Source organism: Macaca nemestrina, chromosome 19 (assembly GCF_043159975.1).
Source record: "Macaca nemestrina isolate mMacNem1 chromosome 19, mMacNem.hap1, whole genome shotgun sequence".
Lineage (NCBI taxonomy): Eukaryota > Metazoa > Chordata > Mammalia > Primates > Cercopithecidae > Macaca > Macaca nemestrina.
In genome coordinates, this window is record NC_092143.1 from 54,708,769 (window position 1) to 54,729,644 (window position 20,876).

At 55.0% G+C, this 20,876-nt stretch overlaps 1 protein-coding gene across 50 annotated transcripts in view; it reads left to right on the top strand.

Annotated features, from left to right (window-relative positions):
* LOC105499086 (CUGBP Elav-like family member 4) overlaps window positions 1-20,876 on the top strand; it is a 321,369-nt gene that overhangs the window by 222,869 nt on the left and 77,624 nt on the right. For 25 of the 50 annotated variants that reach the window (XR_011617214.1, XR_011617216.1, XR_011617215.1 and 22 more), the window contains exon 3: window positions 18,752-18,830. Coding sequence is in view for 44 of the 50 variants with exons in the window: in XM_071085781.1 (XP_070941882.1) it covers window positions 18,752-18,830 (79 nt within the window). In the remaining 6 variants the exon portion in view is untranslated. The remainder of the gene's footprint in view (window positions 1-18,751; window positions 18,831-20,876) is intronic. The other 25 variants (XR_011617217.1, XR_011617218.1, XR_011617219.1 and 22 more) reach the window with 1 other exon arrangement.

Sequence of the window (20,876 nt, forward strand, 5' to 3'; positions counted from 1 at the left end):
CTCCACCCCAGGCAGGGTCCCCTCTGGAGCATGCTGGACAGCAGCCCACGGGCTCTGCCGGATGGAGCACGGTCTTGGGGCAGAGGACACTCTGAGCTTCCAGGCAGCCTGTGCCCTTGTTGGAGCAGGAGTTCCTGTGTGAACCGTCTGCAGTGTCCTGACCCCAGAGCCAGGTGGGAAGCCCTTATGCCCTGCACTCGCTGCCTTCCAGCGGGATGCCCCTGTGCCTGCTCAGGCTGAGTGGCCCCATCTCCTTTAACCCTCCTCGTGTGAGGTGGACATACTTCTCCTGTGTCTGAACACGCTGCAGATTTTGACCTAAATGCCACATCCCTGTGTGGGCTGTGGCCCAGACCACCCCTACTGTCAGCAGCACATCGCATGCCGAGCTGGCTGCACAGCGTGGCACTTTCCTCCCACTCTGGCCCTCTGCGATCCCAGGGCTGCTGATTCCACAGACCAGAGCCCAGCCTGCTGTCCCCTCCAAGGCCCCCTGGGAGGACACACAGCCACACCCATGGAGCCTGGTTATTCAAACCATGATGGATCCATTTCCTGCACGTGGTAGCCAAATCCTGCCCTGAAACCTCACTTCCTATCTAAGTGCCCTACTGAACCCACACTAGTGAGTCTGAGTGGCTGGTGCCCTTCCCTGCTCACCAAGGTGTTTCTTGTCACCATCCCTACTTTAAGCAATTGTTCTAAAGAAGAGAAGTTAGGCATTTCTTGTATGAATGGCTGGGGACTGAACAGTTGAAGCTACAAGTGTCTCAGATGTTAGCTTGATATCACTGAGGGAAGGTCGAATAGTCGAAAACAGCTGACTCATGTGTGGAGTGAGTCTCCAGTCAGTGGAGGCATTCAAACCAGGGTTGCCTGTGAGATGCTGCCAGTAGCTTGTGCCTGGTAGGATTAGAGCCCTTGCATCTTCTCTGAGTCTGTGATTCACTGTCATTGTCATCTGCATCAGCATGGACACATTCTTCAAAAATAAGACTTTTTTAGCGTGACCATCTGAGAAAACCCAACACACCTCTGCTCAGGGATCTCAGGCCGGCCGCCCCTGGTGTACAGAAAGCCCACTGACAACTGGGGTCCACCCTCAGGCCTGTGGACTGGGAGACGGGAGGGAACTCAGCCCAGGAATACTTGTTGAGTGAATGAATGAACAAGAGAATTAATGAATGAACAGCCACAAGACCATGTCCCCACTGAAGCTTCTTCCTGTCCCAGGCTCATCCCCAATTCACAGAACCAGCAGGCTCCCCTCGGACTCCCCCACTGTATGAGGACCCAGCCCAGGACCTTGTGAGGAGCACTGTCATGTTGGCCCTGGGACCCCAGTGACGTTATCACCTGCTCAAGGAGCCCCCACTCAGTCAGGGCTGAGCCCAGCCCAGCTGGCACAGGCAAAAGCCTGAGAGCTCAGAGAGCCACTAACCAGCTTCTCACTCTCACTTGACGTGGCATTTCTGAGGTCAGGATGGGTGCCTCAGCCTGGGTGTTGGCTGCACTTCGGCAAGATTTCCTGAGGCTGGGGTTGGTAGGAAAACGTGTGCAGACATCCACCATCCACCCACAGGCTAGGCACTGTGATGGGAATCAGGAAAGGGGGAGACCCCATTTCGCCCTCATGACAGTGGAAGCTGCTGAGGGTGTTAAGGAGGAAAGGGCCTAATGCAGCCGTGCTAATAAGGATTAATGTGGTGATGGCAGATGGGGGAAACAGCAGGACATACAGAATCCCAAGTCACTGGCAATCCCAAGGCTGGAGTGGCTGCGCCTTGGGAAGCTCAGCCCTTACCCTTTCCCCTTGCCTTTGCCCCCTGCCTCCCTCTGCTATGTGTTCATTCATTGGCAGGGGCATGACCATGTGCCCACACGTGATAAATCCAGCAAGATGCCACCCAGGCCTTTTTTTTTGAGACAGAGTCTCACTTTGTCACCCAGGCTGGAGTGCAGTGGTGTGATCTCAGCTCACTGCAACCTCCACCTCCCAGGTTCAAGCGATTTGCTTGCCTCAGCCTCCCATATAGCTGAGATTACAGATGTGTGCCACCACACCTGGTTACTTTCTGTATTTTTAGTAGAGACGGGGTTTCACTATGTTGGCTAGGCTGGTCTCAAACTCCTGACCACAAGTGATCCACCTGCCTCAGCCTCCCAAAGTGCTGGGATTACAGGCTTAAGCCACTGTGCCTGGCCACCTCTCGGACCTTTGCACACACATGACTACATGCATGAGCACACTCATGCTCACACAAAGGTATCCACCTATCCATCTGCATGGACCCACATAGCCGAGCTCTGGTGAGCATCCTCCTTCCTCCAGGCGCCAGCCAAGCCCCCACTTTCTGGTCAAGGGATCCATTTGGGGGACAAACATTCTCCCTCCCCCACACAGAAGCAGTGGCTTGGCAGCAGGGTAAAATTTATCATCATTATCCTAATATCATCTCCAGGCTTGGCAGTGGCAGCAGCTAAAGAAAATACCAAGGCTTAACTTGGGGTGTGCAGGAGAGAGAGGCAGGAGATAGGAAATATGATTTATGATGGAAATCAATGCAATCATAATACTTTGTGCTTATAAAATTGGGCTGCGCCTCCTGTGCCCACACAGCCCGCATCAGCTCTGCCTGTCAAAGGAGGCTGGGAACCCTGGGCTCTGGGACCAGGACGGATGCAGAGACCCAAACGATGGCCACTGCCCATCCTCTTGCCTGGTCTTCCTTGGGGCAGTGGGGGTTCAGGGCATTTTCCAGAGATAAAGGTGGAGGGAAGCAAATGGACATCAACCTGGCCCTGGGGCATGGCGCTGGGCACAGTTGCCCACGTGGCTTGCTCTGCTCTCAAAGCCACCCTGTGAAGGTAGATCACACACACACACCACACACACACACCACACACACACACACACACACACACACACGGGGCTCCTGCATCTTCAAGTCCATGAAATGAAGCAAGAGCACAGAGAACTTAAAATCTTTTATTTTGAGTTCAGGTCACCAGTAGTCATGGCCGAGCTAGTCATACTGTTCCCATGACATCACGTGGCCTGGTGCCCAGTGGAGCCCAAAGATTATAGGGGCCTGCCATGACATGGGGTGTGAGGGGCCCCTAGAAGGCTCCATTCCACCCAGAACAACCCCCCCACCACCCCAGCAACCAGAATTCCACCGTTAGCAGTATCTCTTTGAGCTAAGCAATGTTTTACACAGGTTATACGATGGTGGTGGTGACAGTGACAGACGTGCTGATAACGGTGACAATGATAGTGGTGACAATGGTGTCAGTGACAGTCATAGTGACAAGGTAAGGTAACAGATGATGGCAGTGACAGTGGTGGTGGAGGCAGTGACAGTGGTGGTGACGATGGTGACGGTGACATGGTGGTGGTGACAGTGGTGGTTTTCCAGATGTTTGTTGCAAACATGGGGCAAGGGTCAGGTTAAACACAGACAGACATTTCAGGGAGAACTGGAGATAAACTTGTTTTTGCTTCACAGCTTTTCTAGAAGAACTGAACCAAGAATCCTGTCCCTGGCATGGTGGCCTGGGAGAGGGTAGAGGTGGAAGTAGGTAGAGTGACCTTTCCTTCTGGTAAACTTGAGCATGAGCATGCTCTGTCACCGGGTGGCAAATCTCGCACTGTGTGACAAACCATTTGTGCTGAAGATAAAGGGGCCTGGGTGATGGGAACATGACTTCCAAGGCAGAGGACGTTGCCACCTGGAGATGAAGTCTCAGTCATGGAGGGGGCCTCCTTGCAGGGGCATTTCCTCCGCAGGCCCTCCTGGAACATGCCAGGGCTGCAGTCAGATGGGTGAATGAACAAATGAGGGAGGGAATTAATGAATGCCATCGGGAACAGCTGCCTCCTGGCGGCACCTGCTGAACTCAGCAGCCAGGGAAGAAATTAGACCCTGAGAAGGAGGGGCTGAGCAGGAGAGCCGGGTCTCTGGGGACACAGGAGCTGTGCTGAAGGTGGGCAGTATTGAGCCCGGGCCATCTCAGGAAAGGCCCTCAGGTGGCTCTGAAGATGGGGAGAATCTCAAGGGGAGGGTGTGAGGCTCACCATGGGAGGCAGTGGGTCTCGCCAGTCTCCCCACCACATCCTCCTCTCTCTCTACCTGTGGGACACTGGAGCCCAGGCCAGTTGGGCCCGCACCGTTAGCTTCCTGTCCTGCCCTCCAGACCCCAGGGCCACCGCAGACCTGTTTCTGACCAGTGCCCCTGAGCCACTGAGGAGGAAGCAGAGACAGGAGATGCTGCCCGAGCAGAAAGGATGTAGCATGGGAGGGTCGGCAGACAGACCACCAGGCCTGTGAGCGCCAGGCTGGGCAGGTGAGCAGGGCACAGCTGGAGGCGGCCAGGGCCTAGGAGGAACAATGAGACAGAAAGAAATGAAGCGAGACGCGGCCGAAGCCCCGGGTCATGGGGCCAGCCCGGCAGCCCTGCCGGGGGTCGGGGTGACAGCGCTGGCATTTCAAAGGACATCCCAGGGCCAGCGCCTGCCTCGACGAGACCTCAGGAGCTCAATAGACTTTCCAAACCTAATTAGTGTTTAATGGCCTGGAGAGACGCCGCATCCGCCGTCATCGGCCGCGCACACCGGCCAGCTTCAGGTTCTTAATTAACCTTTAAGGAGATGATCTGCTGGTGGCCGCCTCAGAAGGCCACATCCATCCCTGCTGGCATGCATGTGTGCCAGGGCCTGTGGGCTCTCTGGGCACATGTCACACATATGACTCTGAGGGTGACCCCGGCCACCCCCTCAAAGCAGGCTTTCGGAAATGGTGGGTGGACAAATTCCCACTGAGGTGTCCTGGACTCCTGGCTGGGGGCCTGGGCTTGTGGAGGGGAGGCCATGCTAAGAAACTACACAGAATAGGCCACATGGGGTGGCTCATGCCTGTGATCTCAGCTTTGGGAGGTCAAGGTGGGAGGATTGCTTGAGCCCAGGAGTTCGAGACCAGCCTGGGCAACAGAGACCCTTCTCTACGAAAAAATTATTTTAAAAATTAGCTGGGCATGGAGGTACATGCCTATAGCCCCAGCTACTTGAGAGGCAGAGGCAGGAGCCTGAGCCCACTGCACTCCAGCCTGGGTGACAGAATGAGGCCCTACACAGGACAGAGAAAAGGAGAGAGGAGGAGACTGGCCCCCACCACAGCCATGAGAGGCGCATTCTGGCTGTGAGCCCTCCCTGAGCAAGGCTCCTGGGGCCGGCTGTGGGACATGTGGCCAGCAGACTGAGGAGATGGGCTATGATCTGGAGAGGTGGGGGCTGCTCCTCAGGGCTCAGAAGTGTGCTGCGAAGAATGTCAGAGGAGGCTGAATGCAGGACCTTCAAGCCTGAGAGTATGAATGCCTGGAATAGAGTTGGAGTCCAAGCTGGAGGAGCAGAAGGTATTGGAGGGAGGGAGTTGGGCCACTGGGCAGTGGCAGTGATGTTCCTGCCACAGCAGACTGGGGGTGTCAGGCCTTGGACTGGAGGCCATGCCAGGGAGAATGACCAGTCATCCAGCATGTGTTGAGGACAGGGGAGAGGATGGCAGTGGAGGTTTTGGAATCACCTCCAAGGGAGTGAAGGTTGAAGAGAGAGCCACAGGCAGAGTCTCTAAGGGGAGAGGAGAGTGGGGCAGGTTTAGGGGTAGTGCATCTGTGAAAACCCTGATGTTCAGGGGTCGAGCAGGACCTGAGCCGTCTGCCCAGACACAGGCCAGGGAGGACAGGGAATTCAGAGGAGAGCTAGAGAGGGCACACTGGAGGCCAGCAGGGGGGGCACGCCTGACCACACTCCCACACTTACACGGCATGCACATCACACACCATACCTACACCCAGTCACCCCCACACCTACACACACACACGCACACACACACTGCACGCACTGACATGCATACTCACACATGAACATACATACACATGCATGTGCACGTGCAACACACACCTCACACACTCCTAGTCACCCATTTTCATGGCCCACCTGCATCCTTGCACACACACTCACACGCAGACCCCTCACCACACACTCCAGCCCTCACACACACAGGCTCACACCCACACCTGAGCCTGACACCCTTGCAGGCAGTGCCCGTGACCCAGAGACCCCAGCGTGTTCCAGGAGGAGGGCCGTGATCGATGCTTATTAATGAAGCTGCCCTGGAGATGGCTAATTGATGGCGGTGCGCGGCTGTTGTCTGGAATTTAACCCGATTCATCATTAGCCTGTTGGAAGCTGGAGAGCTGTGTTAATTAAGGCCAGGAAAAGAGACTTGGACGAGCTGGCGGTGCAGGCTCATGTTAGAAAACGGGAGGGCAAGGGGCAGAGGGAGGGAGGGGGAAGCAGAGGGAGGGAGGAGAGAGGGAGTGATTAAATCTAAAGCCCAGAGACAAAACAAATTCCAAAAAGCAAATGTCGGTGCCATTTCTAGGATGACTCAGGTTTGCGCTTGGCCGGCATCATCAGGCTGTGGCGTGGGGATTAAGAGCAATTTCCTCTCGATTTGTCATTTACTTGGTGTGGGCCTTGTTTTTTCTTTTAACATGCCTGGGGACTCTCTCCTGCTCTCGCCAGGCCTAGGACTGAGGCCCAGGAGCCACAGGAGAGAGAAAGGAGCTGTCCCCCTGGGTCAGAGCAGGGTGGGGGTGGAACCAGGACCCCTTTCCTGGCCGTGGAGAGGCTCAGCTTACAAACAGAGTCCACAGTGCCGGGGGAGTGGAGGGAACAGTTACACAGGGGAGGGCTTGGATGGGGAAGGGAGACTGGGCCCTGGATAACACAGACAAAGGTCTCCGTCCAGCCGCCAGGGGCCACAGTGTCACTCACCCCCTTCTCACTCCCACCCAGCCAGTGTGCTCTAAATCTCCGAAGGCAGTGGTCCCACTGTGGGCTGGGAAGGGCCAGTCACAGATGAAGAGAGCCCCTTGCCAGGCCCAGGACCCCACATCTGAGGGCTCCTAGTTGGTTGTCAGCTGTCAGGGTGACAGGCCCAGAAACCCAGGGGTGAAGGGAGGCCTGAGAGTTTAGAAGGAAGACACTGAAACCTCAGGGCTACATAGTGGCCCAGCACTGGGGGCAGCCTCTGGAAGATGGGCTTGAGTTGCGCAGTGGGGCGCTGGGACCAGGCAGGGTGGATGCGGGGAAATGCATGGGAGTTGAGTTGGGGCCAGAAACGTCTCCTTTCTAATCACTAGAGCTGGCCATGCTGGATGAGGACGCCCCACGCTGAAGGGAGCCTAACTCCAACACTATAGGTATGTGAGCAAATGCCCAAGAGCCATACATCAGAGGTAGAGAAGGGACTTTCAGGAGAGTGGGAGGTCAAGTGCAGGACTGCGTGGCTGGGCGTTCAGGGAATCAGGCTACAGTGCACAGCCAGCGCCCAGGAAACACGGACCCAGTGCCCTCCCCACAAGACCCTTCTGGATACTGGGTGGTGGCTCCTGTGGGGAAGAGCCACTCATGTTTGCTGCGCCACCCAATTCTATAGAGCAGGGCCTGGCACACAGAGGTGCTCAGTAAGCGATGGAGGGAGGGATGGATGGATGGATGGATGGATGGATGGATGGATGGATGGAGTTTGTGTCCCATCACAACAACAGCTTCAGTGCTGGTAGACCAAGCAGAGAGGGCAGAGCTGGGGCAGGGTGGAGGAGAGGCAGCGCAGGCAGAGTGGGGCCATGAGAACCCAAGTTCAGGGTGCATCTTGCCTCTCTGTGAGGCGTGGCCTCCCCACCCCATTCTCAGCTCTTCCCCACAGAGTCCAGCATCTTCAGTTCAGCAGAGTCCAAAAGAGCCTGAGTATTCCAGAGTGGAAAGGAAAAAATGAAATGTCAGGTATTCCTCAAAGGTGCCGGAAATACTAAGAAAGGCAGGGAAGATGTGAGAGGAGGAGAAATAGGAACAGGGGGACGAGGGGGAGGAGAGAGAGAAGGGGGTTGAGGGGCAGGAGGGAGAGGGTAGCTGTCGCTTATTTCCTGGTGCCAGGCACGATGCTCAGAGCTTGGCCTGAGTGATCACATTTAATCCCCTCCACACCCCATGAGGGGATATGTGGATATGCTGGATATGCCTCTCAGAGGTTAAGTAACAGCCCTGCCTTGTATGAGCGAGTATATGGCAGAGCTAAGACTGAAATCCAGGCCTCACAACTAAATCAGGGCCTGTTTCATCAGAATTATCTATCCACCGCTGTTATTTAAAAAATTGCACGCCCTCACTCCCCCACCCTGAAGAGGGTTAGTGACCCAGCCCGGCCATGCCGGCTAATTAGCTTGGTTACCACGGCAGCAGATCTTAATTAAGACCACAAGGATCCTCCCACCCTTGCCAGTGCAGCCCTGGCGTGTTCGCAGGAGCAGCAAAACGGACGTGGGGCTTGGAGACAAAGAGCCCTCTGCCCTTGGCAGTGCGGGCCTCAGGGAGCTCTGGCTGAGAGGTAGGGGCACGTAAGCCCAGCGGCAGCATGGTCACGGGTCCACCAGTTCCATCTTGATGATTTTCATGGTGTCCTTCTACCTTACCTGCCACATGCGGGAAGCATCTACCCACAAATATGGCTCCAAACCCCTAGCAGGGAGGGGCTCCCTCCCTCCCCCTGGGAAACCAGCAGCAGGCTTGGGGCTGGACCTCTTGAGAGAGCTTTGACCACTGTGAGGGGCACCTCTTTTGTTTGTGCCAACCCAGCCCTGCTGCTTAGGTGAGGGGAAAGCATTTTGTAGAGAGATAGGAGAGGGTGGAGGCTTGGAGAAGGATGGGAGAGAGTGGTGAGAGCAGAGAGAAGGAGGAGCAGGCAGCCCCAGCCGGCCCACCTGCAGGCTCTGTCAAGGCTGCTCGCTGCTTCTCTCTGGACACTGCCGAGCAGAGCAGCCTGTTGCATAGCAACTGCCTGGGCCTATTTGTCGGGGGGCTGTACCAATGAGGCTACGTGGGCTGCAAAGGGTGCCACCTGGACCGAGGCCACTGTGTCCCAACCCACACCCTCCAGACCCTTTGCAAGTGGAAGGTGGGCAAGGCCTGGCTTGGACTGGAGTGAGGGGTCATTCCACAACCAAGAATGAAAGGCAACCTGGGGAAATTTGGGCCAATTCATCAAACACCTCTTATGCATAAGCTTTAGGCTCCTGTCTTCCCACAGGTGGGGAAGGCACCTGGTGCCAAGGTGCTGCTGGTCATTCTTGAACTGAACAAACATTTGCCTGGTGTCTCGGGCACCTCTGTCCAGTCACCTCTGACCTCCTGCACGCGCAGCTGCCTCCTTGCTCTTTCCAAACGTGGTCCTAGTGCAATGCTGTTTGCAAACTAACAGGAGTTCCCGCTGCCCACTCTATAAGCTCAGACCCTCCACGGCCACACCAGATCCTCTGCGGCCACACCAGATCCTCCCCACTTCCACCTGCCTGCCTGTCCTCCCACCCTCGGCTACTTGCCGCATGAGCTTTCACACCCTGCTGGCCCTTCCCTCCTCTCTCCTCCAGGTCTTTGGTGGTTATTCCCACCCCTACCCCATCCACACCCTGCCCACCCCATGAGTTTGCTCACCTGACTCATCAGGTTTCAGGAAGGACTGAAGGACTTGAGCCCCGTCATGAGGTCAGCAGAAGGTGTGCAGCATGGGAAGGACTTGAAAACTCTCTCCCACTACAGTTCGCTCAAGCCTCCAAGACCCGAGTGCACACCCCCAGCCAGGCACACAGCACCAACCCACACACCTGACTCCTTCCACCCTGACTCAAAGCCAGCATGCCCAAGTCCAGTCTGAATCCCCGCCATATCATTATCATACTTGGGAGCCTGTGCAGCTTCTCAGCGACCTTCCCATCATCCCCTTGAGGGCTACTTTTGACAGAAAGTGAGTCCAGAGGCGATGACTGGAAAGACGATAAGTGTAACTGGGTGGACCCAATCACAGAAGGCTTGCTGGAGGAGGAGGCAAAGGCTTGTGACTTCACTTTGCAGACATAGCTATGAGAGGAAAGGTGAAAAATAGAATGCAGCCAGTATGGGGAGATGGTGAGACCTGTCTGCAGATTACCCTGACACGACCTCAAGTGCTTTGTTTGAGGGACAGCGCGTCGGGGAAAGAAGGGACAGCCAGCCCCACCCAGGCAGCGCGGCGCTGGAAGTCTGAATGAGAGGGGTGAAGAGCAGACAGGGTCTACATGCTGGTATGTGTCCTGACCCGACAAGCATCAGATGGCCTCCTCAGAGTGGGGAGTGGGAGCAGAGACCAGATTTATTAAAAAATCTTATCTGGAGGGTTTGCATTTTAATAGACTCTGGATTTGCATATTTTAACAATAACCTCCGGTTCTTCTGTCTGGTCGGTGCTCACTGGCTGTCTCTCTAAACGATGATCGCCACTGCTTCAATAAACCCTTCCTAATCCAAAGGTGAAACACGCCACTTTGCTGGAGGAGGGAGGATTAAAGGGCCTTTCTCTTTGGGCTGGAAACAAGGCTGTCCGGTGGTGACCCACTTCTGGCCTCTGGGCACTCTTGCTGCAAGGGCCCGGATAAGGCAGGAAGGAATGAGGGCCATGACAGGGTGTGATGGAGGATTCAGTCATCATTTGGTCAGTAATTCCTGACCATCTACGGTGCATCGGGGCCATGCTGGGCCCTGCGTGGGCCTCAGGAACTCCTCAGGGTGGAGACAAACAGAAAAATAAATCCATAAATCTGTCAGGTGTCTCTGAAATCACTGCTGAGGCTATCCTGGAGTCAGAATTTTATGCTGACAACAGACGAGATTTCTTGAGTCTCTAACCCCTCTCTGTGGAACACACCATATGCGATTTATTAAGGAGGTAATTAAAGCATTAATATATTTACAACAAGCTAGGAATAATGTGTGCCGCTTCTGCGGTTCCCCTGGGATCTGGTCTCACTAGGGGACTGCGGAAGCCCTCAGGCAAGAGTTCATTCTTTCCTCCCACAGCGACTCCAAGCCTACTAAGCACAGCCCCTGGAATTCAACAGGGCCTGTGCTTCAGACCCTGCCCTCCTGGGACTTTAAACAAATAATTTCATCATTAATTAATTTGTTAATTACAATTTGCTAAGCGCCGGGAAGACAAATTTCTGGTGGAGGGCAGGGTCTCTGGAGAGCAAACCCACCTTTGATCCCCACAAGCTCACTGGTGAGTTCTCTGTCCTTATCGAGTTGGTTGCATCACCAGGCTTTTATCCCTATGGCTGAAAATTGTTGGTCTATCCCCTCAAAATTGTACAAAGTTTATCTTTAAAAGATGGACTGATGATCTTTCTGGAGATAGCGCTAGTGCACAGACCTGAGCAATGCTTAAAACACCTGATGATCCACAAAACACCTGATGTCTGGTGTGCGCAGATGAAGATGGGGACCCAGAAAGGCACCCCCAGGTCAGCGTCACGGGCAGGCAATCCGTGCTGTCACACAGGGCCCACACTCAGAAGATTCCCACGCTTGGGTTTCATGCTCTGCAATCTCCATCTTTAAATTCTTAACACTTAATCTTTGAACGTGTGCTTTGCGAGTGAAGTCCATGGGGCTTGGAGTCTCTGCTCATGCACAGTTCAGCCTCTCTCCACCTGCCCGGTCCACCCATGTCCAGTGTCCCACCTGCAACCATTGGTTTCCTTTGTACCAGTCAGCAGTGGCCTAGGCACAGGTTAAGGGGGTCAGCGTTGGTCACATTCACCCTATGGTAGCCCAGGCTGGCCGTGCTATGCCACATCTGGCCAGTCAAAAGAGGCCATGACTCAGCAAAGATGAGCCTATTGCCCAGATACCTAGTATGTTCCAGGCACAGAGTTTACAATACCCTTGAAAGTTTCCTGTCCACTGTGGGTTAGGGCTGAGGGCCCATGGGAAGACGTGATGTCTGGCTCTACTTCTCAGAGCCCACCCTCAGCTGGGACTTGACACATCAGTCCATGGCCAATGAGAAGGGAGCCCAGCAATCCTCAGGCCCAAGCTGCATCCCAAGTTGCAGGTGGAACTCCAGGGGCCTGTGAGGGTCCCCGTGTCTGAGGCAGAAATCCCTTGGGAACTTCTCCTGCCTGGGGGACCTCTCTTGCAGCATTCCTGAGTTTGGCTTGCATTTCCAGCTGAAGGCATCCTCCAGGCATAAGCTACAAGATACAAACTGTGAAATTTTGGTGACTCTGCATAGGAGGTAAATGCTCTGATATTTGCATTTAAAACTGGCATTGCACAAAATAAAGATGAACTGTAAAGTCTGTGCTAATAATTTAAAATTTATAGTTTTCTTTACTTAAAGTGACATCAAATAGCAAATAAAAAAATCCCAGGACAAGTTGAGAGAGTGAGCAAGACCAAGAAGGAAAGGAAAGGCTTTATATTTTAGTACTGTAATGACACTTTTTATTTTGGCACTTGGAACAACGGGTCCTTGCAAATTATGTCTGTTTTCTCAGAGCAGTGATGCTGGTGGGATTAGGACACAGACCCTCCCAGTGAGCTCTAGCGTGCTGGTCTGCTGATTCACTGTTTCCATGACCATCCTGTGTGCTGGGGTGGGGTTGGAGGGCAGAGCATAAAACCTGCGTTCTCTGGGTGGATACGAACTGGTGTTGTCCTAAAACACCAGAGTAGATGACGAGCAGGGCCAAGTCCACACAAGCACATCCACAAGTAGGTGGTCAAGGACTACCCCTCCTCAGAGACCACACAGGAATGGGGAGGTAAGAGCTGCCTTCCTGGTGAAGGCTGCAAATTATGTCTGTTTTGGGAAGATACAAATCTGTGTCTCCGGTGGTATTCCTCTGAAGCTTGGCGAGGTGAGCCCTTCTGCTGAGCAGGGAGCCAGGTATCTTCAGGCTCCAACATGTCCCAAAAGGAACCAGAAGGACCCTCAGCTCTGATGTTTGAATAGTCACTCTGGAGAGCATTCTGGCCATCCCATGGGCCAGTCACCTCAGCTGTCAGCATCTATCCTCCCTCTCCCCAGCTCCCTGCAGGGCATCGGTCCCCATCTTCCAGTGCAGGCTGACCTTTGTTGAGAACCTGCTCTTCACATTTCTTCTATGATCTCATTCAATCCGAATCCCCCCGCTCCCTCCACAGTGAATTCTTTTAGGATGTCTGTGATGTCACACACCACTAATCAGGTGCACACATGTACTCCAGGGAAGAAGCACAGTCCTGAGGTTGCCTCTGGGGATCCATGAGTAGGGGCCTGGATCTCCGCTCTTGTTTGTGAACTAAGTCTCTCTCCATCTCCATCTTCCTTTCTCTCTCTCCCTCCCTAGTAAGGTAGGGGAGAAGAGACGTGTATAGGCAGGAAAATGTCACTCACCAGCCCAGTGAACTAGCCCAGGTCATACCAGGACCAGGAAAGGAGTAGTAGGAACCAGTGGGGTGAATCAGGGCCACCTTCTCAGACAGGGAGGGGCACCCTGCACCCTGGTCCTCGGGGAAGGAGGCAGCAGAGACCTGCAGAGGCTGGTGGGAGTAGACTTGGCAGCACAGAACCAGAACCAGAACCAGATGCAAGAGGAGGCAGGGGAAGCGGCGAGGTTAGGAGGGAGTCAGGAAAGAGCAGCTTGGCCTGTCTGTCTGTCTGCGTGCCCACGAGCCACAGGCCTCCCCTTCCACAGGGAGCCACACTGGACAGGTGAAGCCTTTCGACCAGCTCAATCATCGTATTTATTCTAATTGTATCGTAATCGTCCCCAAGGAGGCTGGTTCAAATGAGCTTGACATTATTAAAATTTTAATGCCCGGTTTTCATAGCTGAATGAATATTTAAAGGGTATGTCCCAGCTTAAGTTATGATGATGAAGAAATTAATGGAATGTCTTGTTTAATGCATGGATATGTGTTGATGCAAAAAGTGGCAGAGGGATGGGGAGGGGGAAGGGAGGCAGAGCCTGAGTGGAAGAGGAAAGGGGCAACCACCGGCCCACGCCCGCCACAGGCGGGAGCAGAAACAGCTTTAGGTCTGGGCCAGGCCCACTCGTTTCCCCAGAGGGGCGCTCGGCTGGAAGTAGAAACACAGTCCACAAGGGTTTGTGATGTCCCCAGAGGACCGACCCCAGGAGCCTCCAGAGAAGCTGCAGGTAGCTTGTTCCTGACCCAGGGAAGGCAGGTCTGGCTCACCAAACCCCCTTCGGGCACCTGGAGGAGGACACCAACTGAAGGCCATGGGGCATCCATGGGGACACTGAGGACATCTCTGAAAGAGAATCGGCAGGGAAGGCTCCTGTGCCCCAGCCCGGATTCCCAGCAGCCACAAGCCCCAGGGCCCTGCGGGGAGGACAACGCGCTAGTGGAGAGGAATGGCTGACAGAGGAGCAGAGACGGGGGCAGGAAAAGCACCAAAGGGGTCCTGAGGCAATGGCCAGGGTCCCAGGGGGCAAAGTTGCAAGAAGGGCAAGGAGATGGCACCTGGCCTTCGGTCTTCCTCCTGGTCTCGCTCTTGGCTCTTCCCTCCTCTCCTGGCTCTTGCCCTGACCCCTCTGCTCTCCTTCACCCTTGCCCTCTCTGGCATTCTCTTCACCTCTCCCCTTGCTCTGTCATCGTGCTCTGCCTCGTTCTCTCCCCATCTCTGTTGCCTGGCCCAGGCTCCTCTCCCAGGACAGATGTGCTCCGTCCTCCCTCTTCAGGGCAGAATCAGGGCTGGGTGAGGCTGGCCGAGGACTAGGGGAGGGAGGGAGGTTTCCCTTCAGGCTGGGGCCACCTGTACACAGCCTGCTCCAGCTGAGAAATCTTCCCAACCAAGCCTGACACTTTATTTCTGCTGAGAATTAAGAAAGCACAGGGTCGTATATTATCTCACCATCTAGCCCGGCACCTCTCTGACAAGCCCCTCAAAGGCCGTCTGGATGCTGACCACCATCAGATTATAATGGGACGTGAAAAATGACCCCAGGAGCCATGGCTGCATGGGAACCAATTCAATTCTCCTTTACCAATCTGTTTAGAGCACCCTGTAGGTGCCTAGCCCATGGCTGAAGGCAGCTGGGAGGCTGGATAAGCCCCCATGTTCCTGCTGTCAGAAAGCCCACAGTAAAACTGGAGAGAAGCAGAGGGGCCTGTGTGTGAGGGGTGAGCCCAACAGCACACCATGGAGGAGGTCTGCCTGCACCATGCAGGGACTGTCCGGTTGGGAGGGCTCCTGGGGCAGGGATGCTAGGCCAAAGCGTAACAGGCGCCCAGGTACCAAGGACAGTGGGGCTGGCTGCCTGCAACTGGGGTGGCCTCTAGGGCGGAAGCCTGAACACACAGGGAGATTTCATTTGCCCAGTTTAATTTACCATGGAAAATGGGACCCATCATATCAGAAATAGCTCTACCCTGGCCATGCCAATCCGCAGGACTCACCCCAGCTGCTCTCGGGCCCAACCAGAGAAGACTGGCCATAAAACACAGAAACGAGGTGCCAGGAAAGGAGTCTCCTCCAGTGGTCCCAGCCTTCCTCCCACACAGGATGAGGCCCCTAGGGATGTGGGGTCTGCCTAGCATGCTCTGGCCCCAGGAATGGCATCACTTCCCAGTTGGGACAGAGCAGCAAAGCCCAACAGATTCTGGTTCACACTCTTCTGCCTGCCCCTTCTCAGCCAGGCCTTCCTCCCATCCTTGCAAGGGAAGCCTGAATTCCCCATCTGACTCCCTGCCCCCCTCTTTTTCTCCCACCCCCCTGGCCTCTGCTTGGAACTTTCCTGGACCATCCCAAGCCCATTCCACCTGCTTCCAGCATCTCCTAAATGAGTAGACAGATGTCAGGAGTCCTGGGTTCATCTTGATATCACCATTTACAACCTTTGTGACCTCAGGCTAACTTCTTAACCTCTCTGAAACTCCATTTACTTTATTTGCATACATCATAGGAGAAGTTGCGATGATCTAGCAATGTGATGCGTATAGCAACTGTTCCTGTTCTCAGCAGTGTTGTGGATCCTTGGGGAGGCCTGGGCTGCCTAAGCTCCACCCCCACTTGCAAATCAAATTCCAGCCTTGAGTGTACCTTTTTAATGGAAAATGTGGAGCTCCTTGTAGTACCCTTCCCAATGGGGTACCAATCAGGCTTCATGAACTAGGGGGCTTATTTGTTGGTTAGAGCTGTCATAGCAAAGTACCACAGACCAGATGACTTAAACAATGGAAATGTATTTCTCACAGCTCTGGAGGTTGGAAGTCCAAGATGAAGGTGTGGGCAGGATTGGTTTATATGAGGGCTCTCTTCCTGGCTTGAAGATGGCAGCCTCCTTGCTGTGTCCTCCTATGGCCTTCTCTGTGTGCACATCCCTGGTGTCTCTTCCTCTTCTTGTGAGGACATCAATCATATGGGATGAGGGCCCTACTCTTATAACTCCATTCAACCTTAAGTACCTCCTTAAAGGCACTATTTCCAAATACAGTAACATTGGGGGTTAGGGCTTCACCATATGAATTTTGGGGGGACACACTTCAGTCCATAACAGAAGCCAAGTGGACTAGGCTCAAAGCATGAATAGACTGTCAAGAGGAGGAGGCTGGGAGGGACAGCAGGGAACTTGCAGGCCCAGGGAATGGACCTGGGGGAGGAAGGTGCCAGGATGTGCGGTGGGACTGGTGCAAGAGGTGTTGGGGCCAGATTTTGGCCAGGGGAGTCAGGCAGAAAAGATACTTGATTTGCTGGCCCAAAGAACCTGGCCTTGGTCTCCCTTTATGGGATGGGTATTTTTCCCATTTACTTCTTCCTTGGTCCCCTCCTCCTGGAGCAGCTGAGGTCAAATGAGATAAAATATGACAAAGCCAAAGGCCATTGTATTGGTAGCACTCATGTGCCTACTCATCCTGGCTGAATCCCAGCTCCGCTGCTCCTCAGAGCTTTGTTCTTCTCATTGAAAAGATGGATATAATAATCCCTACCTCAGAGAATTGTAAAATTACATAAGCAGAAAAGCTGTAGAAATCTGTCCAAGAGAACATCAGGGCTGGAACTGGGTCCAGGTCAGTCCTTAAGATCTGTTTGGGGGAGAAGAACGCCGCAGGTTTCAGAGAAGGGAAGGCTAGGAGGGCGGGGCATTCCAGGAGGACAGGGCAGCCTAGGAAAGGGTGAGATGCTGAGTCCCAAGCAGTACTGGACAGGGAACCAGGAGCAACCTGGCTCCCTCCTGAATCACCTCTCCCATAGCCAGATGCCTGGGTGGCCTTCTGGATCCTTCCCTCAAGGACTGGAAAGGAGCTGGTTCACAGGGAAGCCAGGAACTTCATTACATTCCTCCTCCTTCTTCCTGTGATTGGCGTTTGTTGTAACACGGCAGTGTTCTCTGCTGCCAGGACTTGGGAACAAAGCACCTTGCTTCCCCTCAACTCCATAAGGGATGTCAAGTGGGGACCTGGTGGTGAACAATGACACCCTGGTCCCTCTTGCTGGGCTGGCCCCAGCCTCCTCCCCTGCTGCCTCTGGCTACCTGTGCCTCCTTCCTTGTCGGCTGCGTCCTGCCTCCCATCTCTGTCCTTCCCGGCCGCAGCTCTGCCCTTCCCCTGGCCTCGTGCTCACCTTGCTGAGTCACAGGCACCCATACTCCCCCACCCAGTTGTCTTGATGCAGCCAAAACTCACTTCAAGTCCTAGACCAGAAGGCAGGAGGAAGCTTGTGACTGGCTGGTCCAGTCGCTGTACGGGAGGGAATTGGCAACGGAGGGTCTCAAAGTGCAGGACAGATATGCAGAAATCTCCCCGCAGGCCCCGTTTCCCAGCCGTGTCCTGCCACATGGTAGCCTTGGGAAGCACCTGAATGCCTCTTGGCCTCAGCCTCTCCATCTCTTAAATGGCGATGTTTGTACCTGCCCCACTGCCTCTCTGAGTCTGAGTTTGTGAGAGAAATGCAGATGCAAGAAAGGCTCGGGGAGGTGCGTAAGGGCAGAAACACTGGTGAAGACATCAGGTCCAAATCCGCTTGCTTGATTCTCCTCATGTTTATTGCTTAAAACATGCTGAAACCTCTGGGCTGTAGAGCCCACCCTGGTGCCTCTCGGTGAGCCTTGAAGCCAGGCAGCCAAGCCCGGGATGCTTGGAGTCCAGAGACCCCTAGTGGCCTGAATGGGCCATTGACACAGATCCCCAAGAGGGAAGACAGGCTGGCAGGCTAGGGGAGTCAGGCGTTGCTCTCCTGTCGCCCTGGCACCCAGATACCATAGGGGACAAGTAGCTGTGCCCACTCTGCACACTCCCTGAGAGAACGGCCCGAGTTGCAACCAGGAGCCACAGCCCTGAACTCTGCTTTAACCTTGGAGCTGGATGGCCCAGAGCGTTGGCCACGCCTGACCCACAGGCCACATCTACCAGCTGGTAGGTGCTGGGATGAAGCTGGATGCCCTGGCCTGGGTGGGGTCCATCTGCAGCCAGCGACAGCTCATTTCCATAAAGGCAGATGTCTTGAGTGAACCAGGGCTGAGCCAAGGGTGTACTTTGGGGACACAAAGGCCTGTGTGACACAGGGACGGGCAGCATTTCTGTCAACCTGAGATTCTGCTATCAAAGGCTAGCAGGACCTGCTTGAAGTAGGAGGAGGAGGCACCGGTCTCCTGTCCAGAGACACACTCCTGAAAGAATGGGGCCACGGGGCTGTGCCGTTGAGGGCAGACGGGCACTGCTTTGGTGAAGGTGTGTGTGCTTGCGGCAGCGTGTGGGAGCGTGTGTCTGTGGATGCAGTCTGTGTACCTGCATCCACCTGTGCACCTGAGTGCTGGGTGTCTGCCCCTCACCCACAGGCCTGCTATAACTCTGTCCCCCTGTGCTCTGTTGCAGATGAACCGGCCAATCCAGGTGAAGCCTGCGGACAGCGAGAGCCGAGGAGGTAGTAGCTGCCTGCGCCAGCCCCCTTCACGTGAGGGCCCACTTGTCTCTGCCCCTCCCCTCCCCTTCTCACTCCTCCCTCCTTTTCCCGATGCAGCAATGTGATGCAGCGACTCCCTGCCTCCTCCTCTTGCCCTTCTGGGGATCTCATGGCTGAGGGTTGGGGACAGAGCTTTGGAGCTCTGGGTGACTGGTGTGGAGAGATGAGGGAAGGAGGGCGATTGGGGTCTTCCAAACGGTGGGGTTTCTGCCTCTCTGAGTAAACAAGTGCCATGTCTCGGGGCATTCTTCTCCCCTCCGTTAAAATACCAAAAAGGGTGTGCCCACCTCGGTGTTGCCAAGGAAAACCCCACCGTGATGGGGCTTGTGCAGTCAGAAAGGAGACAGGAAGTGGTCGTAACTGTGCCGTAGGAGGATTCAGGCCACAGGAGGCAAATCTGAGTGGCCCATGGGAGTGTGGGCACTGAAGGCCAGCGCTGAGGCAGAGATCCTGGAGATAGAGGCAGTCAGACAGGTGTCTGGAAAGGGACAGAGGAGAAGGACACAGCCTCACTCCACAGACACTTGTCCCAGAATGTGAGGCCCACCGGAGACTGGCTGTGGAGAGGCTGGGTAAGGGAATGCCACACCTTGAGGCTCACCCCTGGAAGGGCCAGGCAGATGGCCAGCCAGGGGCAGCTCCATCACCAAGTGACAGCATCCTCTTGGCATAGTGCCTGTGTGTCTGTACTGTTCCTCCCTCCTCATCCCAGTCACAGAGTAACCAGGGCCAACCCTAGGCACAGCCCTGGCCCTAGGCTCCCCTAGATGAGATTCAAACATACTCTGACATTAAAAGAAAATGAAAGGCAAGGACATGGCAAAGAAAATACATCCAGCATCCAAGATCAGGCCTCTCTTACCTAGGCACTAGCTCCTCCCACAACAAACTGCCCCCATGATACAGAGTCCATCACACCTCACCTGTGGGAGAGAAACAGACTCACCAGCACAATAGCGTAGAAGAATGTGCAGGCTCCTGCCAGGTGCCCCCTTCCAGGCCCGCCTCCTTGGGGAGGCAGGCATTGTCCTTCCTGATCACCAGCCCCCGGCACTCACACTGAGCCTCATCCCCACTGGGCCCTGCCCAGACGTTGCTCTGAACTGAGCTCTCAGGCACTTCCCCTGGGAAGGGGGCCAAACAGAGGCTCCGAGCAGGTGAAGAACCCCCAAGTAGAGACTCTGTCCTCTCCACCAGCAAGGGGCTCCAACCTGAATTCCCACAGAGAAACAGCCAGGCAGAGAGCCAAACAGTCACACAGAAGTGGGACACTCCCAGAGGACAGACAGGCGGTGGCTCCCCACCTCCAGCTTCCTCCCACAATGGGAGACACCTTGGCCGCTCTTCCGCCAGAGACAGGAGAGGCCCAGAAAGGGTTCAGAAAAATTGAGAACACCCATGAGGCCTCCAAGGGGAACATAAGGAGTTGGGGCCTTTTGTTGCCCTGAGAAGGTGACATTAGGTACAGCCTCCAAAGTGGCCCCAGCCTACCCTTCCTCCCGCCGGTACTGGGGTGTCCAGTATGAGGGTCCAGGTAGTAAGATGGGACAGCCGGTCACAGCTGCCCTCCACCTCCCGGCTAGGAGCTCTTGGCTTCTGCCAACCCTGCCATGCCCTGGGCTCTGACCTGAGTGTCTGTGTTCACCACCCTCCCCTGGCCCAGGCCCAGCACTCCAGGTTTCTCCCTGCTCATTAGATCAGCCAGGAACTGAGGAATTTCTCTCCCCTTCATTTCCTCAGAAAGTTTACCGGGAAATCAAGGGCAAAAAGTCAAGTAGGCGAAAGCTACTTGCAAATTTGGAGAGCCAGTTGTCCTGGAAGGTGCTGTGGTGTGGCCGCTGGTGATCCGCTCATCCTTGGGGCCTGGGCCTGCTCAGAACACTCCTTCATCCCCTCAGTCAGGCCTCTGCCCTCCAGCCCCAGCAGGGCACTGACCCAGGCACAAGGCCTCTAGGACTCAGGCCCCTCCTAACCTTGACCTCAGATCCTACCCACTAGGGCTTGGGCTGGTGTCTTGGTGCTGCCTGAAGGGATCCC